Source organism: Siphateles boraxobius, unplaced genomic scaffold (genome assembly GCF_051911475.1).
Source record: "Siphateles boraxobius isolate OS27281-9 unplaced genomic scaffold, OSU_SipBor_1 22, whole genome shotgun sequence".
In the NCBI taxonomy this organism is placed as follows: domain Eukaryota; kingdom Metazoa; phylum Chordata; class Actinopteri; order Cypriniformes; family Leuciscidae; genus Siphateles; species Siphateles boraxobius.
In genome coordinates this window covers 22,262,200-22,278,864 of record NW_027508833.1, presented here as the reverse complement: position 1 = coordinate 22,278,864, position 16,665 = coordinate 22,262,200, and the positions used below count along the sequence as shown (strand labels likewise).

The 16,665-nt window shown below is 37.8% G+C and overlaps 2 protein-coding genes across 12 annotated transcripts in view; one reads left to right on the top strand and one right to left on the bottom strand.

The window, feature by feature from the left end:
• Positions 1-3,998, top strand: part of nid2a (nidogen 2a (osteonidogen)) — a 43,565-nt gene extending 39,567 nt beyond the window's left edge. For all 11 annotated transcript variants that reach the window (XM_077239090.1, XM_077239098.1, XM_077239095.1 and 8 more), the window contains 4 exons: positions 1,015-1,172; positions 1,357-1,480; positions 1,881-1,990; positions 3,548-3,998. In XM_077239090.1, coding sequence (XP_077095205.1) covers positions 1,015-1,172; positions 1,357-1,480; positions 1,881-1,989 — 391 coding nt within the window. In that variant the 3' untranslated portion in view covers position 1,990; positions 3,548-3,998. The remainder of the gene's footprint in view (positions 1-1,014; positions 1,173-1,356; positions 1,481-1,880; positions 1,991-3,547) is intronic.
• rtraf (RNA transcription, translation and transport factor) lies at positions 3,912-8,508 on the bottom strand. Its single transcript, XM_077239101.1, has 8 exons — positions 8,333-8,508; positions 8,033-8,157; positions 7,801-7,900; positions 5,952-6,032; positions 5,384-5,472; positions 5,225-5,293; positions 4,632-4,680; positions 3,912-4,542 (listed from the first exon to the last, which is right to left on the bottom strand). Exons 1-8 carry the CDS (start codon positions 8,391-8,393, stop codon positions 4,388-4,390), a joined length of 729 nt encoding a protein of 242 aa, XP_077095216.1. The 5' UTR covers positions 8,394-8,508; the 3' UTR covers positions 3,912-4,387.
• Between the last annotated feature and the right edge of the window lie 8,157 nt (positions 8,509-16,665).

The window sequence follows — 16,665 nt, the reverse complement described above, 5'->3', positions numbered from 1 at the left end:
AATAGAGCATATGTTCCTCGATTTAGCAAAACATGAATTTCAACTCTTGAAAAATCTAAAACTGTGAGTTATTTTCCCTCCCATGTCAAAAGTCTTATATTGCAATCTAATGCATATTATTTTGAGCTTTGACTACTAATTTTTATCAAACTGTAGAACCTATATGGTTAAATATGAGAGTATTAGACTTGCACATGCTAGCATGCTCAATTATTAGTAATAGTTCTTATTATTATCATTGTTGCTGCTGAATGTTTTTGTGGAAATCGTAATACAATTTCAGTCAGGACCACTATCATCAAATACGATTGACAATTAGCATACAGTTTGGATCGGCGGTATGGTTCCGTTCTGGGTGAGAACTCCCTGCGCATCCATGCAGCCTAGCATGGATAACAGCAGGGAGAGCAGCAATAACCCCCCTTAGGGTAAACAGAACAGAACCAACATGAATGCATGCAATATCGTTAATTCAAGATTTTAAAGTACAACATAATTCGAGAATTTATTCTGATTCAAGGGGAAAACCAAATCCTGACTGACGAGAGGAGGAGCTGGGGATGGAGGAGGGTAATTAGCTCCTGAGAAATGCGATAGCTGCTGATAATACTGAAGGAGCTTATATATGTATACAGTGATAGGCGTCGTATTCCTATAGGTAGACATGGATCAGCTGAGAGTCAGCTGATGCGAGCTTGACTAACGTGACCTGGCAGAACTAACACGATGCTATATTATTACATTTATAATATAAATGTACATATACATAGACACGCACACAGCGACATATATATGATAAATATGATAAATATAAATTTAATAATATATATACACACATTTTGTAAACACAAACTTTTATGTTAGATGTGATTAATCTATATATATATATATATATATATACATAAATAGACACAAACACACACACAGAATATATATATATATATATATACAAACATTTATGTATCGCGAATAATCGATTTGACAGGACTAAACAAAAGTCAAATCTTTTCACAGAACCCTCTACTGGACTGACTGGAACCGAGAAGCTCCTAAAATCGAGAGCTCCTCAGTGGATGGACAAAACCGAAGAGTCCTGGTACAGGATGGCATTGGACTGCCCAATGCTTTGGCCTACGACTCCACTACACGCCAGGTCTGCTGGGCCGATGCAGGTATGCGCTAAGCACATGTTTTATGCTAGTTTTTATGCAGCAATATTTTGGGTTTTGACAAAGTCTGGTCCACTTTGCATCTTATTCTGACCATGTAAATCTGAATTAGATACCACAAACAGGCTGGGACTGAAAAGCTCATTCAAAATACGTTGATGACCTTTTTTGTGTGTGTTTTGGGCAGGAACCAAGCGCCTAGAGTGTATATCGCCTAACGGGACAGGGAGACGTGTGGTCCAGAGTAACCTGAACTACCCCTTCAGCATGGTCTCCTTCGCCAATCACTACTATTACACAGACTGGAGGAGGCAAGGCATAGCACATGCATGTCCAACACAAAATTACCATCTGAATCTTAACAACCTGTCAGTTCTATTCATGAATGTTCCAGTATTGCCATGTTGGCAAGTCCTTAATGCTTGTTTCACTTCACGTTCTGTCACACTAGACTTTGTGCTCCATTAACTTCCATTCATACTAAATATAAGCATTAGAGCAACATGATTGGCAGTGAAACAGGAAACGGAGTAGATAATATAGCTTTATACCTTTATAAATTGTAATATTATTATTTACAATTGGTTAAAAACAGAAGCCCTGAAGCTTCATCATATTTGTTGAGGTCCAGTTTGTCAAGTGTGACTGTACCTTCATCAATTATTACAAAATAACTGATCTCATTTTATATTTTGTTCTGTTATGTTTTAGAGATGGGGTCATCGCTCTCAGTCGAGATAACCAGTCAACAGATGAGTACTTGCCTGATCAGAGGTCTCATTTGTATGGAATTACAGTTGCTCCTCCACACTGTTTATAAGGTACTTACAGATTTCTGTGGTAAAGTATATCATCTTTTTAGTTTTGCTAATATATTTTCCATTATATATACTGTATATACTCAACTAAATTCAACTGAAAATGCAACTTTGAAAGACTTTGCTCAAAATTATTCAACCCCTTCATGGCAAGAATCTTTAGTACTTAGTAGAACACCCTTTTGCTGTTATGGCCTGCTGTAAACGAGATGTACCAGACACCAGCTTCTGGCAGCGTTTCTGAGGAATCTTAGCCCATTCCTCATGAGCAATGGGTTCAGTAATATTCTTGGGTTTGTGTGCAACCACCTTCTTCAAATCCCACCAGAGATTTCTATGGGGTTCAAGTCATGTGAATGTGATGCCACTGTACAATCTTCCAGGACTTCTTCTGCAACCAAGCCTTGGTGGAATTTGTGGTGTGCTTGGGATCTTTGTCCTGTTAAAAGGTCCAATGACGGCATGAAGTTTTCTACTTGGATTTCCTGATACTGTGATGAATCTATCTTGAATCTATCAGTCGCAGAAGATGCAAGGCAGCCCCAGAGCATAACCGAGCACCACCATGCTTAACTGTAGGCAGAGTGTTCTTTTCAGCATATGCTTCATTCTTCTTCCTTCAGACTTTCCGCTGATCCTTAGGGCCGAAAGATTAGTTTCATCGCTCCACAAAACAGAATCCCAAAAAATGTCTGTGGCTTATATGATTTTGAGCACTTTTCTTGTGCTTTTGGGTCAGTAGTGGTGTACGGTTTGGAGTTCTGGCATGTAAACCGCATGCGTTTAGTGAGTATTAATGTGCAAGCTGAAACCTCAGTGCCTGTTGCCACCAAGTCTTGCTGCAGGTCTTTTGCAGTCACTTTGAACTTGAGAACTATGCTTCCAACAATGGAACATTTAGTGTCTTTATCTTTTTGTATCCTGTTCCTTGTTTGTGAAGGGCAATATCTTCTCTTACCTTTTTTGACCATTCTTTTGGCCATATTTCTATCATGCAGTCAAACACTCGACAAACCTAGCCAGTTCAGATATTTCATGTGTTCTAGGTCAAGCACAACCGGTGCAACTAATGAAGCCCTTGATCAGTTGCATCAGATATGTTTGAGACAAAACCTGTTTTGCAGATAATTTTGAATAATTGATAATTGAATAATTTTGAGACTGCACACGTCATTAAAAGTTGCATTTTCTGAACGTTCAAACATTTACCATGTAGCAAAATGTGGGGGACCTCTTTTCAAGAAAATAACAGGACACATTTTTCAGACATGAGCTGTGTCAACTACAGGCACTTAAGAGAAAAGTACAAGGCACCTGCCTCCAAATCACTGTAGTTTTGACAGAGGCGATGAAACACGGGTGTTGCACTGGTACTTCAAAGCATTCCAGTTCTTTACAGACCAGAAAAAAGTCAAACAAGATTAGAGTAAGAGCTTGTATATCTGTACTAGCATAAGAAAGTAGGCAATTTCTCTTGCTGGAAAATTAAATGTTTTCGCATTTGTCCAAACTTTGCTTTCTGTGAAGGATTTCCGACAAGCATCCCGTTTTTTGTTATAGGGAGACACTAATAACAGAGCCAGTGTTACATGGTGCTATTTTGGGCGAGCGTTTGGAGAGCTGGTGCTGTGGGAATCGCGAACCAGGAGAGAGCCGATCGCGGAACCCGCAACTCTCGACAAACATTACCATCGATGCCAAAGTGCAAATTTACAAACATGAAAGCGTGAATTTTTCTCAAAATAGTTTTGTAAATTTGTTTTATACCTCATTTCATTCTACTGTACTTTTGTATGTGACTTTTTGTTATTAAAAAAACCCTAACAAATAATAATAAAATAAGTAATTTGTATGTTAATAAAAACACTAAAACAGTATTTGGGGGGAAAAAGTAAAAAAATATAATTGCTTTGAACAACCAAAGTGGTCTTTTACCAACCTTAATTTTTAATCCTTTTTATCTTTGCAAGATGTGATATTTATAACAATAAAATGTGATTGACAATTTTAATATGTCTGCTTGAATTATTTTTTGGCTCCAGAGTGATTATTTTCCTGAATACAGTATATGCACAGTTGGAGGTATAAAGTTGAACTTCTTTCTCCAGGGGTAAAACAAACTGAGTCTGTCTATAAAACTTTGCTGCGTTGCATTAAGGTTTATTATGCAACAACAACAAAAAATAGTCCACCTTTTTATTGTAGCCCATGTAAAATTTCATAAGTGGATTTTTTTTTAAATTACAGGGCAAAGCAAATGCATAATAAAAAAAAAAAATTCCGGTTTGGCATTCCCACAAAAATGCCTTGAATTCAAACAAAATATCTGTGGTGTGGTTAATGAAAACAAAGCATGTCTCGTGAAGAAGGTCTCTGCAGCAAGGTCCTGGCAGGACGTTTTTATCTGCCCACTTTTCCGAGGCGGTGATCTGTCTTGGGGTCAGCGATGATGGCCTGAACTGCCACGATAGCCTCATTGATCTTTGTTTGTAAATCTCTGAGCTCCTCGATGTGAAGCAAACGAAGAATTCTGGCCGCTTCGTTCAGAGACGCATCTGGAACGATCAAACATTCTTTGTGCTTACAATTCCTCCGAAAGTCAACAGCATATGAAATTAAATGCAGAATGTGCGTGCAAACCTACCTCCGGTATCAAATCCCAAAAGATGCTTGTCAAGAGCGACTGGTAAACCCTACGAAAGAACAAATAAGCAAATGTTTTGAAATATAATATAATATATAATTTTTTAAAGAAATTATAACTTTTATTCAGAAAGAATGCATTTAATAGCTCAAAGGTGACAGTAAAGACATTTATAATGATACAAAAGATTTCCTTTTCAAATAAATTGTTCTTTTGAACTTTAAATTTATCAAAGCATCCTATAAAATAAAATGTATCAGTTTCCATAGAAATATTAAGCAGCACAACTGTTTTCCAAATTGAAAATAATGAGAAATGTTTCTTGAACATCAAATCAGCATATTAGAATGATTATTGAAGACTGGAGTAATGATGCTGAAAAGTCAGCTTTGCATCACAGGAATAAATTACACTTTAAGATATTATTAAAATAAAAAAACATGTATTTGAAATTGTGATGATATTTCACAATATACAGTAACAGTTCTTACTGTATTTTATTTATCAAATAAATGCAGCCATGGTAACCATAACATTTCTTTCAACAACATGAAACAATCTTTCTGACTTTCAGAAGAACATTGAATGCTCACCTCTTTTGCTTGACTGGCCTTTGCTATGGCATCAGGGTTCAGGCGTTCCTGAATCAGGATCCTAATGGCCTATGATGACAAACAACAGAATAACTTGAGTTTGATTGCACTGGATTCAAACAAATGTTTCATACCATCAACAAAACGAACCATACTTACTTTAAGCATTACCAAATAGTCATCATGCCGCTGAATTTTGAGAAGATTAGCGAGAGCTGAGACACCAGCCTTAAAATCTGGATTATTAACTAAAGAGAGAAATCACAGTTAATATCAGTCCAACATATCATTTAAAACTTTTTTCCAATGCAAAACTTGTTTGACTTTGTTTAATTACTAATGCAAAGAAAACATGATCTCTGAAAAAATGTTACCATAAAAATGCTTGATTTGTGATTAGTGGAATGAAATCAACTACTCAGACCAAGACTATAATAAAGGGGAAAAAACAACAACAGCAGAGCCCAATATTTTCCATTCAGTGAACCCCGTCCTCCCAGTGTGTCATTATTCAGTTGACATCTGGAGGTTTCCTCCAGCTGTGGGTCACTGGCTCGGTTCAGCCCACTCATTGTGGGTTGTGGAGAGAGGTGGGTGTGTAATCAGTTTGTTCAGACATGCTTGGAAAGCCACTTTAGCGATTGAGTTGGTTTCTTTAATCAGCCTCCTCCGTCTCATAACAACAGGACTGGAGACTGGAAAGATGTTTGGGGGAGGGAATACTCACTGTCCAGATTAATTAATGGGTCTGCAGACTTTTGAGCATCATTGGCCTCTGTCGCAGGTTTGCAGTTGCGATATTTCTCGACTGTGGGATGTAAAATAACATGTGGTCAGTGCGATGGAAACCAGAGGTTTCAAGTTGTCAATTTTTTGATAGCATATCTAGGAACATCTTGCTCTAAACATAAATGGAATCAAGATTGTGCAATCTAATGTGTGGGAAAGCTGCAAGCTTTACATTTTATTAAAAAACTTTGAAAATGCTGCCATCTAGTGGTTTGAGATTGAACATAATTGCTTAACAGCTTTCAATGGGGAAGTCTCACCAATAAAAGGACAAAATAGGTATGTTACAACTAGTGATATACCAATATGCAGTGGTCAACATTTGAAGTGGATCAAAAAAGTTACTCAAAGTAACGGATATTGTTCCAAATTCATGTATAACTTTGATGAAAGGGTTTGATACACTTAAAATGTTGACTTCTGTATAAGCATGGAAGTTAGACGCCTAATAATTGGCCATTTTGTGTTTACTTGGCAAATTAAAGGCACAGTGTGTAAGTTTTGCGCTAGAGGTCGCTTGTACAAAACAATAACAAAGGTGTAGCTTGATGAGTAAATGAGCGTGGAATCATGGCAGGTGTCGACTGGACTCAGGCAGAAATCATGTTCATGGATGAGTTAATGTATTATAGTTTTATTAATTACTGTGGTACGGTGGACGAGAGCCTGGGACATTTTACTTAGTTGTTTTTATTTTGCTCATATGCCGCATTTCACTCTGTGGCTGTATGAGACACTTGTTGATGCACACTGCAGTAAGATAGATCGATATTAGAATATCATACATTAATTAATAAAAGCTGGATGACTTGTGTTGCTAAATAGCATGCAATTAGTTTAAAAACATTGTATGGTGAAGGAAATGCTGTATTACTGCTACTACAGATGAAGCTCTTTCTGATTATGCCATGTTAGCCATTTGACAAAAAAAGTGTTGTCTGATTTACTTTTTAGGGTACAAGGCAAAACATGTTACTCGAGGTAAATCAAGAAAACATGAGATTCAAACAATAAGACTAACTGTGTTGAGCTATTAATGATTAGTTTTCTGTGGATAAATGTATCCAAACAGTTGCTCACCTGTATATTAATAAAACACATATTAAAGTGGCTTGGTGTTAAAATAGTTTCTACGGAAATCAAGGGTTGCGTGGATATGACGTCATTGACCGGTGACGCAATATTATAAAAGTATTATATGTCTATTTGTTTATGTCTATGCAGCAACATGTAGTCCACAACACACTTCCTTTCGAATGGTATATATATATATATATATATATATATATATATATATATATATATATATATATATATATTTTTATTTTATATATATAATATTTTTTATTTTTATTATTGATTTATTAAAGGTGAATTTACAGCATCATTACTCCAAGGGTCACATGATCCTTCAGAAATCATTCTAATATGCTGATTTGATGCTCAATAAACATTTCTTATTATCATCAATGTTACAAAGAGTTTATATTTTTGTGGAAAACAGTAAAACTTTTAAAAGGTTTTTTGACTGAATAGAAAGTTCAAAAGAAAAGGATTTATTTGAAACAGTAACCTTTTGTAACATTATAAATGTCTTTATTTGCACTTTTGATCAATTAAATAAATCAATGCTGAATTTGTATTTTTTTTATTATTATTTTAAAAACAACAACTTTTGAGTGGTAGTGTATATTATGTCAGCCAAACTGCTCTCTAGCTATTGATTGCCCTTTAAAAAAAACTATATTGGTCGACCACTGGTTTTAATCTCAGATAAATAATCATACCATTGTCTCCATATTCAAAACGAACAGCTAGACCCAGTAGCCAGTCAACGCTCTCTGGTCTTTCCTGAACGCTGAATGGACAGTTCACATCTTGAAGGTACTACAAACATACAGCACCAATTAATACATAATATAATACTTATCAATAACAACTGTATAAATTACTTTAGGCCTACATATACACTAAACATATACATATGAAAATAAATCTGTTGATATATATTAGTTTCACCTTTTCAAAATATTTAGGCCAGTCTGAGCTGGGAATATTCCTGAGGTTTCCCCGGTCTTCAATTTTGTAGTGTCTGATTTTTTGATCTTCCAGCCAAACTATGAAATTTCTGAATTCCGTTTCATCTGGGTGAAGTAAAGAGCACACACAATATTAATAATACAATTAACATATAGATTAAACCTAGTTGTGAACGATAAATGCTCTCTATTAAACTCTGTTGGCAATCTCCTGAATGGACATGATCAGTTTTAGGGGCATGAGGTGGCAACACGTCTTTCATTTTTGACAGATTCCTACCTTTACAGTCAAATCCAGTTGGGTTGTGATACTCTAAGGCTGAAAGCTTTCTACGAAACATCCCTCTCACTTTCTAAAACTGTTTAAAGAAGATAAAAGAAGTATGATTTTGCTAAGGAAGGCACAACCTGCAACAGCCTTCAAATGGCACTGGAACACCGGAAGTAAAATAACCCAAATTCTCTGTTTTCAAAATAAAGGTTTTATTGAGGCGATGTTGATTAACTATTATTTTCTGTACAACGACCAGATTTGATCTTGAATCCTTATCACCATCTTCATCGTCGTCATCATCATCATCATCATCATCATCTTTTTTTTTTTTACTTAATTTGAGGGCACATTTCTCCTGAAATATAATTTTGATATCAGTAAAATTTCAATTAAATTAAGATGCATAAGCTTTCCTAAATTGGTTCTATTCTGCTGGTGGTTCATTTATAAAAATATCTATAATGCATAACGTAAATTAATAGGCATATAACTGAGTGAATGAGAAGCGTTTATGTTGTTAATTGAGAATGTGTACCTGCATACATATTTTCTTCCTATATACAAGATTAATTATTGGTAAATAACACAAAGCAGTGTTTGACAACATTCACTATTAAAAGGGAGTATATGAATAGTCTACCTCTGAAGAATGAAAAGGAATTCATAATATCGATATTCATTTTTTTTTTACATTTTCATATTTAATACTGATCCCATTATACATTTTTGGTTTTTCATATAGAAATAAAGTATAATGTTGAGTTGAGTTACTTGGTTTCAAAAAAATCTTGAAGTTTCTTTAAGTAGCCTAACATTAAAATAATTAGTGTATTACTGTCTTCTCATACCATATCCTCATATTTCCTCATCACATTTTGTAATTTGATATTCATTATGTATTGCATAAAAGTGATCGTGTGACAAAAATGATAAAATAATTAAAAACAATTTTTTTTGTCTTTTTGTCTCTTAATTCTGACTTTACTTTTTAGAATTGCAAGTTCATATCTCGCAATTCTGACTTTATAACATGCAACTGCGACTTTAGTTGTAACACGCGATAACTTTATAACTCACAATTGCAAGTTTACAAAGCAATTCTGAGAAAAAAGTCAGAATTGTAAGATGTAAACTCGCATTTCCGAGAAGAAAAAAGTTAGAATTGCCACATAAAAAGTTGCAATTACCGCGTCAACACGCTATGGAATATGGAAGGCCAAGAGGGCCAAAAACACGTGAATTTTATGTCTGAAAATTACGTGAAATACGCGTGACATAATCAGCGCGTATTTCACGCGTGGAATACCGTTAAAAATCTATTTGAACGGATCGGTGTAATTGACTGCTGAAGACTTGGGTCATTTCTGTGAGCTTAGAGGGGTGTACCTTTCATAGACTAGGCTACCACCAGTTTACATGCTATATAAATAATATATTTAAATTTTTTTGATATGAGATATTGAGTTTTATGAAAATTTAGATAAAAATAAAATTGCCTTGTTTTTCTCCATTCATGCCTTTTTGTAAATAAACACATTAGTAGACATTCTAGCTTTAACATCAAAGCATTAACATTTGTGTGGGGAAATCAGTTACAGTGGAGGTAACCAATCAATGCAGGTCTGACAAATCTTCTAGTAGCTGTGCCAAGACAGATCTAATTCACCTAATTCCTCAAAAACGTTGTTGAAATATTTTGTGCCGTTGCTTTTATGGACTCTCTATGAGCTTCTCCCTTGACTTTATGCCTCTATGTCCCCCCGATTGCCTCATAGACAGTAAAAGATTGCCTGCGAGCTTCTCCTCCTGTCTATACGGTAATGTCTCTATTGTGCGACAGAAAGTCGCGTGGTTATGACGCAATCGTTAGCCTATTTTTACAAAAACGTCTTCTACGGGGCCATAACGTAAGATACAAAGTAATGGAGCCTTTTATACATTGTCGTTTTTCTTTAGAAATAAAATAATGGAAAAATGAAGTCTTTGGACGCCTCAGATGTAAAGTTATTCGCTGTCAAAGTGACGCCAAAATGAATGGGAGTCAATGGAATGCTAACAGCAGGTGAAGTTCTGCTACAATGGCTGTTCCCGCGAGGCTTCAGTTTTCGGCTTATGGATTATTCCCTTGGTCTTTGGAAAACAACATGAGCTTTCGTTGTGCTTACATTTACAGTGAGTTAATCCTTAAGGGTTAATCCTTTAACCCTGAGTTTGTTCAGTTACCTTCATGGTATAGGTCCTTGAGCAGTGTGCAGTATAATTAGTCTTCTGTCCTAGCTTTTTAATACTTTCAGTAAGCCAATCAAGTTGGTCACATTGCTAAACAAGCATATAAACTGTCACAAAACCAGCCGTAAAGTTTGCTTCTCAGCAACAATCCAGATTACTTGCAGATTAACTGTGTGCTTCTAAAAAAAACACACACATAATAAGCTACTTTTATTTTTGTTTATATGTTTACTTAAATGTTATATGGTGGGTTTTTTAACAAAGTGCCTAATATTTTTTTTTCAGATAAATTGCTTAAATCAATTATCAAGTTGGCCTAGGACAGTAAAATACTTCTGCTGTCAGGAAAGCCAAATCAAGTTCTTATACCTGTCCTGACCTGAGCACAAGCTCTCATTCTAATCCTGAAAGTCTTAAATACTAATATATAAAGCCTTTAATACCATATTTAAATATTTTAAGTCATTAAATTCCTTTAAATTGATAATATCACCTGTATACCTAATTACTGTTTGTCTGATGAGTGCCCAATTTCAGAACAAAAAGTTTTCAAATAGCGGCACCTGCTTGTGATAGCTGTAGATGTAAGCACAACAAAAGCTCATGTTGATATCCAAAGACAGATATTGATTACTGTGGTCTATATCCTAAACCTGCATTGATTGGTTACTTCCACTGTAACTGATTTCCCAACACAAATGTTAATACTTTGATGTTAAAGCTAGAATGTCCACTAATGTGTTTATTTACAAAAAGGCATGAGTGGAGAAAAACAAGGCAATTTTATTTTTATCTAAATTTTCATAAATCTGCTATTTAAATATATTATTTCTATAGGTTATACAAAAAAGGACTAATTAAATAGGCTGAATAAGCTGATCTATAGCATGTAAACTGGTAGTAGCCTATTCTATGAAAGGTACACCCCTCTAAGCTCACAGAAATGGTTAGACCCAAGTCTTCAGCAGCCAATGACACTGACCAGTTCAAACTGATTTTTAAGCGTATTTCAATTTTTTTTTTTTTTTTACGAGTATACGTGAAATACGTGTTAAATACGCATTATAAATCACATGTTTTTGGCCCTCTTAGCCTTCCATAAACGTGTCTACACATTCAAAAGAAATGTGGTCACGCGTTTCATTGACCCCGATCACGTTCCATATCTGTCCCTTACACGCATCCTGTCACGTAACTGACCTGTCAATCATCTTGTCAAAGATAAAATCCTCCACATTTAATTTAAATTCCTATTGTATATGAAATGCATGGATAACATTACATAAATATTTTTTAATCAGCTTAAATTTTGATTTACCTTTATCTAAACCTTAACCGTCAGTAGCACATAAAAACACATCTCTTTGGCTTAGCATACAGATAACACATTATAGATTGCTATAATTCAATGTTAGGCTGCATTTAGATCAGCCGGAACCGGGAACACTTCCCATAAATCCTGATGTACTTTGTACATTATAAGAAGGATGGCGTCTACGCTAATATTAGTCTCTCTGTTTATCCCAAGGTTTACCGCAGTCCGCCGGATCCAGGCCATATCCAGATCTGATGAAGGATCATCACATGGACATGACGACAACGCATCCCTGAAGTGCCAGTCTCATCAACACTGTGAAGGCCTCATAGACACCTCAACAAACTCATCTCCATACCGGCGTGATGACTTTGACCCATAACCAGATGAACTGGATAAATATTGTGAAAGTTCTGATCCAATCTGACTTCTGACCTATTATGCCGCCTAAATCATCATAATCATACACTGTTGGTTTGTTGGCCAAAGGAAGACTGGCCTGTAAGCCGGGTGCCGAAAAGTCTGGGCCACCCCTGGTGGAAACAAAGACTCTCCTGAGAATTAACATTTGAACCCTCCCTTGCATAATGATATAACAGCAGCATCTGAAACACAGCAAAATGCAACACTCACCTCACACCTCACTTGAACAATCTCCCCCTTCTCCTGCTCACCTGAAACTCACTGAAAACCCATGAAATGTTAAATCTGTACAAATAAGTAACTATGCATGTTTGGTATCATTTAAAGTATCTCAGTGCGCCTGGTAAAATGGTCTCATTCTCCCAACCATAATGGAAAGCTAAAATTTACAAAATATGAGAAGTAGTGTGTCCCAAGGTGTTCCCTCCCCAAGATCCTCCATTCTGATCTCACAGTTGTGAACCCCATCACTAGGGGACCAAATCTAATTATAATGAGAGACACCACCATTTGGTAAGCAAATTGAATTATCTGGGTTTGTAAGGAAAATGGGCAAAAGGTTCTGGGAGTCTGTAAGTTGACTGCCCACACAATCGCTGTGTGTAATTTTCATTGCCAGGTAATACTTTCTACAAATTCCTCGATTTCTGTTATGATATGATCAACTGATGATTTTATTCTCATGAATTGGATTATGAATTATTGCTTCATTACCTGGTCAATAAATTGTAAACGTTTGATTTTACTCTGATTGACTCTTGAGTTTGTTCTCCCAAGGAGATTATCGGATTCGTATGCTCCCACAATTCTGCGTCAGACGGAAGTCGCCAGACGGGTAATACGTTGTCACTAGTTCAAGTGTACTTGCTTTGTAGAGACGGGGCATTCCGCTTAGGGGTAGCTAACGTGCTGCCTGACCAGCCTAAATTTGGGTACGTCTATTTTACCTCTGTCTTAATTTAATGTAACTTTAGTGTACGTGAGACATCAGGGGCTTGGCAGTCTAAACTATTATGAGGAAAGTATCGTTGGTCAACTCATACCTATAATAGGGCCAAAACCTCTAGGCTACTAAAGTATAACTATTGAATTAAGTTCAAGTGTATGCAATTCAAGGGGACTAAAAGAAAAGTATCTCTGATTGTGTTTTGGGTGAATCCGACCGTCTGAGATATTAGTCAAAACCTCAGTTTAGTGACGAAACTGACGAGATTGTGATCGTGTTCCATTTAATCTTGTTGTGTTGCGTAAAAGGAAAGACAGTAACCCGCAGAGACCTTCACCTGTATAATTGGAAACCCTCATTGGACCAATAAACAGGCTTACAAACCCCGACTGAGCCTGGGTTCTCCCAAGGTTTTTTTTCTCCATTCTGTCACCTGATGGAGTTTTGGTTCCTTGCCACTGTCGGCATTTTTTCATTTGCCATTGGCTTTTGGCTTGCTTAGTTGCTGGACATTTAACATTTCATTTTGAATTTAACAATACTATTACAACTTTACTTTCCTGTTATCTCTGTAAAGCTGCTTTGCAACAATTTGTATTGTAAAAGCGCTATATAAATAAAGGTGACTTGACTTGACTAGCACATCCGCCATGTTTTGTAGTAGGCTATTCTGAATTATTTTAACTTGTGTTTGTAGTTCTGAACAAGTACAAGTCTGAACAAGTAGTTCTTTGTAGTTCCTCCTCCAAAGCACAATCGGTTGTGGGCAATATTTTTTCATCTTCTCTACAGGAACACGTGCAGCACGTCCGACAAGTACTTTAAAGGTTGCTAGAGAATGGGCTTTTGTCAAGGCGGAGAAATGTGATTTTCATGCACAGTCTGTTTCTTTTCTAGGGTACATCCTCTCATCTGAGGGAGTGCGTATGGATCCTGATAAGGTTAAGGTTGTGGTAGATTGGCCAAATCCAGATTCCCGTAAGGCCTAACAGAGGTTTCGGGGTTTCGCCAATTTCTATAGGTGTTTCATTCGCAATTTCAGCCAACTAGCCGCTCCTCTGACTGCCTTGACCTCCTCCAGAACTATGTTCTGGTGGTTCGATACAGCTGAGGCTGTATTTGCCAAACTGAAAGGTAGCTTCGTTTCGGCTCCCATCTTGATAGCCCCTGATCCCTCGAGTCAGTTTGTGGTGGAGGTCGATGCGTCAGAGGTGGGGGTAGGCGCAATTCTTTGCCAACGTTCTTCCACAGACAACAAGATGCCTCCGTGTGCGTTTCTTTCCCATCGTCTATCTCCCGCCGTACGAAACTATGTCATTGGTGACAGAGAGTTGTTGGCGGTCAAGTTAGATTTAGAGGAATGGCTTCATTGGTTAGAAGGGTCAGGGGTACCTTTTATCATCTGGACCGATCACAAGGCCTTAGAAGGGGTAACGCCTCCCCCAGTGGCCCACCGAATTGATTATTTGTACCGGAGGGATTACGGTCTGACGTTATTTGATGGGGGCATTGTTCTAACGTGGCTTGTCATCCAGGGATTAATCACACCAGTTTTTTGGTTAAGCAACGATTCTGGTGACCATTAATGGCTCGCGACATTCACAGTTTTGTCTTGGCTTGCTCGGTTTGTGCCACTGGTAAGACTTCCAATCGACCCCCAGATGGGTTACTCCAACTCCTACATTGCGCTAGATTTTATCACCGAAAGCGGCTCATTTTATTCCCTTGCCTATATTACCCTCTGCCAAGGAGACAGCAGTGACTGTCGTAGATCACGTCTTTCGTTTACATGGCCTCCCGATGGACGTGGTTTCCGACAGGGAGCCCCAGTTTGTGTTCAAATTTTGGTGAGAGTTTTGTAAATTACTGAGAGCGAGTGTCAGTCTGTCTTCTGGGTTTCATCCCCAAAGCGATGGCCAAACCGAGAGAGACAACCAGGATTTGGAAAGAGTGTTGCGTTGTTTGGTATTCAAGAATCCTTCCTCCTGGAGTCAGCAGCTCTCAATGGTTGAGTACGCTCATAACTCGTTACCAGTGTCATCCACGGGCCTATTACCGTTTAAGTGTAGCTTAGGTTACCAGCAACCAATTTTTCCTAGTCTGGAATCCGAAGTCGCGGTCCCCTCCGCTCACGCCTTCGTCCAGAGGTGCCACCGCACATGGACCAGAGCCTGTGGGACTCTGCTCCAGGTGGGGGTGCACACCAAGGCTAAGGCCGATAGCCACTGGTCGAAGCCTCCTGTATACGTCGTCGGTCAAAAAGTGTGGCTTTCAACCAAGAACATTCCGCTCCGCTCATCGCCCCATTCACTCAAACTTCCTCCTGCATACAGGAGAACAGGATAATTCATCCCTTCTTTCATGTATCTAAATTAAAACCCGTATTTCATTCTCACATTAATCCGCCTGCCCCGGTTCCTCCCCCGCTGCGACCCATAGATGGGGAACCTATATATGCAGTAAATCGTATTCTGGACTCAGGACGGAGGGGACGCGGATTCCAGTATCTGGTGGACTGGGAGATTTACGGTCCAGAGGAGAGAATTTGGGTACCTGCTAGGGACATTCTGATTGACTCCCTTATCGATGATTACAATCGACAGGTAAGGGCGTCTGGGAAGCGTTCCTACGAGGGGGGGGTACTGTCACGGTTCTTGAATCCACTGTTTCTTCCTCGTCTTGTGTCATTGTTATCGTGCATGTGTGTGTGGGTGTGGTTACCGATCACTACCGCTGATCAACGGTGCCAGCTGCATCTCATCAGTGGCGCCAGCTGCATCTGATCAGCGGTGCCTACTTATGCTCACAGTTTCATCTTGTCTTTGTCAGATCGTTGTGGTATGTTCCTGGTTGTGGTTCCTGTCCTGTTTGGCGTTCTCCTGTGGTCTTTGGTCTAATCGGATGTGTCTCGTCGTGTCTTCGTCTCCTGTCATCGTCATCACACTTTGGATTCACAGACAAGTGCAAACTTGTCATCTATCTTCTACCCGGTTGCCAATCGAAGTCCCTGTGTCGCTCTCCCGCCCTGTGTGTCGTGTTAGTGTGGACCTGACCAGCTCTGTTTATATTAATAAAAATATTTGTTTACCTGCTATTGCCTTCTCTCGCGTTCTTGTGACAACACCGATGAGGAGAAAAGTTATGCTTGTAAATGAGAGTCCATGCCAAAAGAACTTGTTGGTGAAAGTAAGATAGCAGGAAGTTTATAAATAACATAATTAACCTACACATTAGGGCAAACTTTGTGCCACCAAGTTGCGACAAGGCAAGCTTAGGGAAAATATTCCAAATAGAGGTGGGATTTTTTTTAAACAATCGATTAAGCCAATTTATTTTAATTGTGTTATTTAGTGAACTAAAATAGTTCACTAAAATGAACTTCTGTGAATCGGTGTGAATGAGCTGCTCCACTTCGTCTACTACATA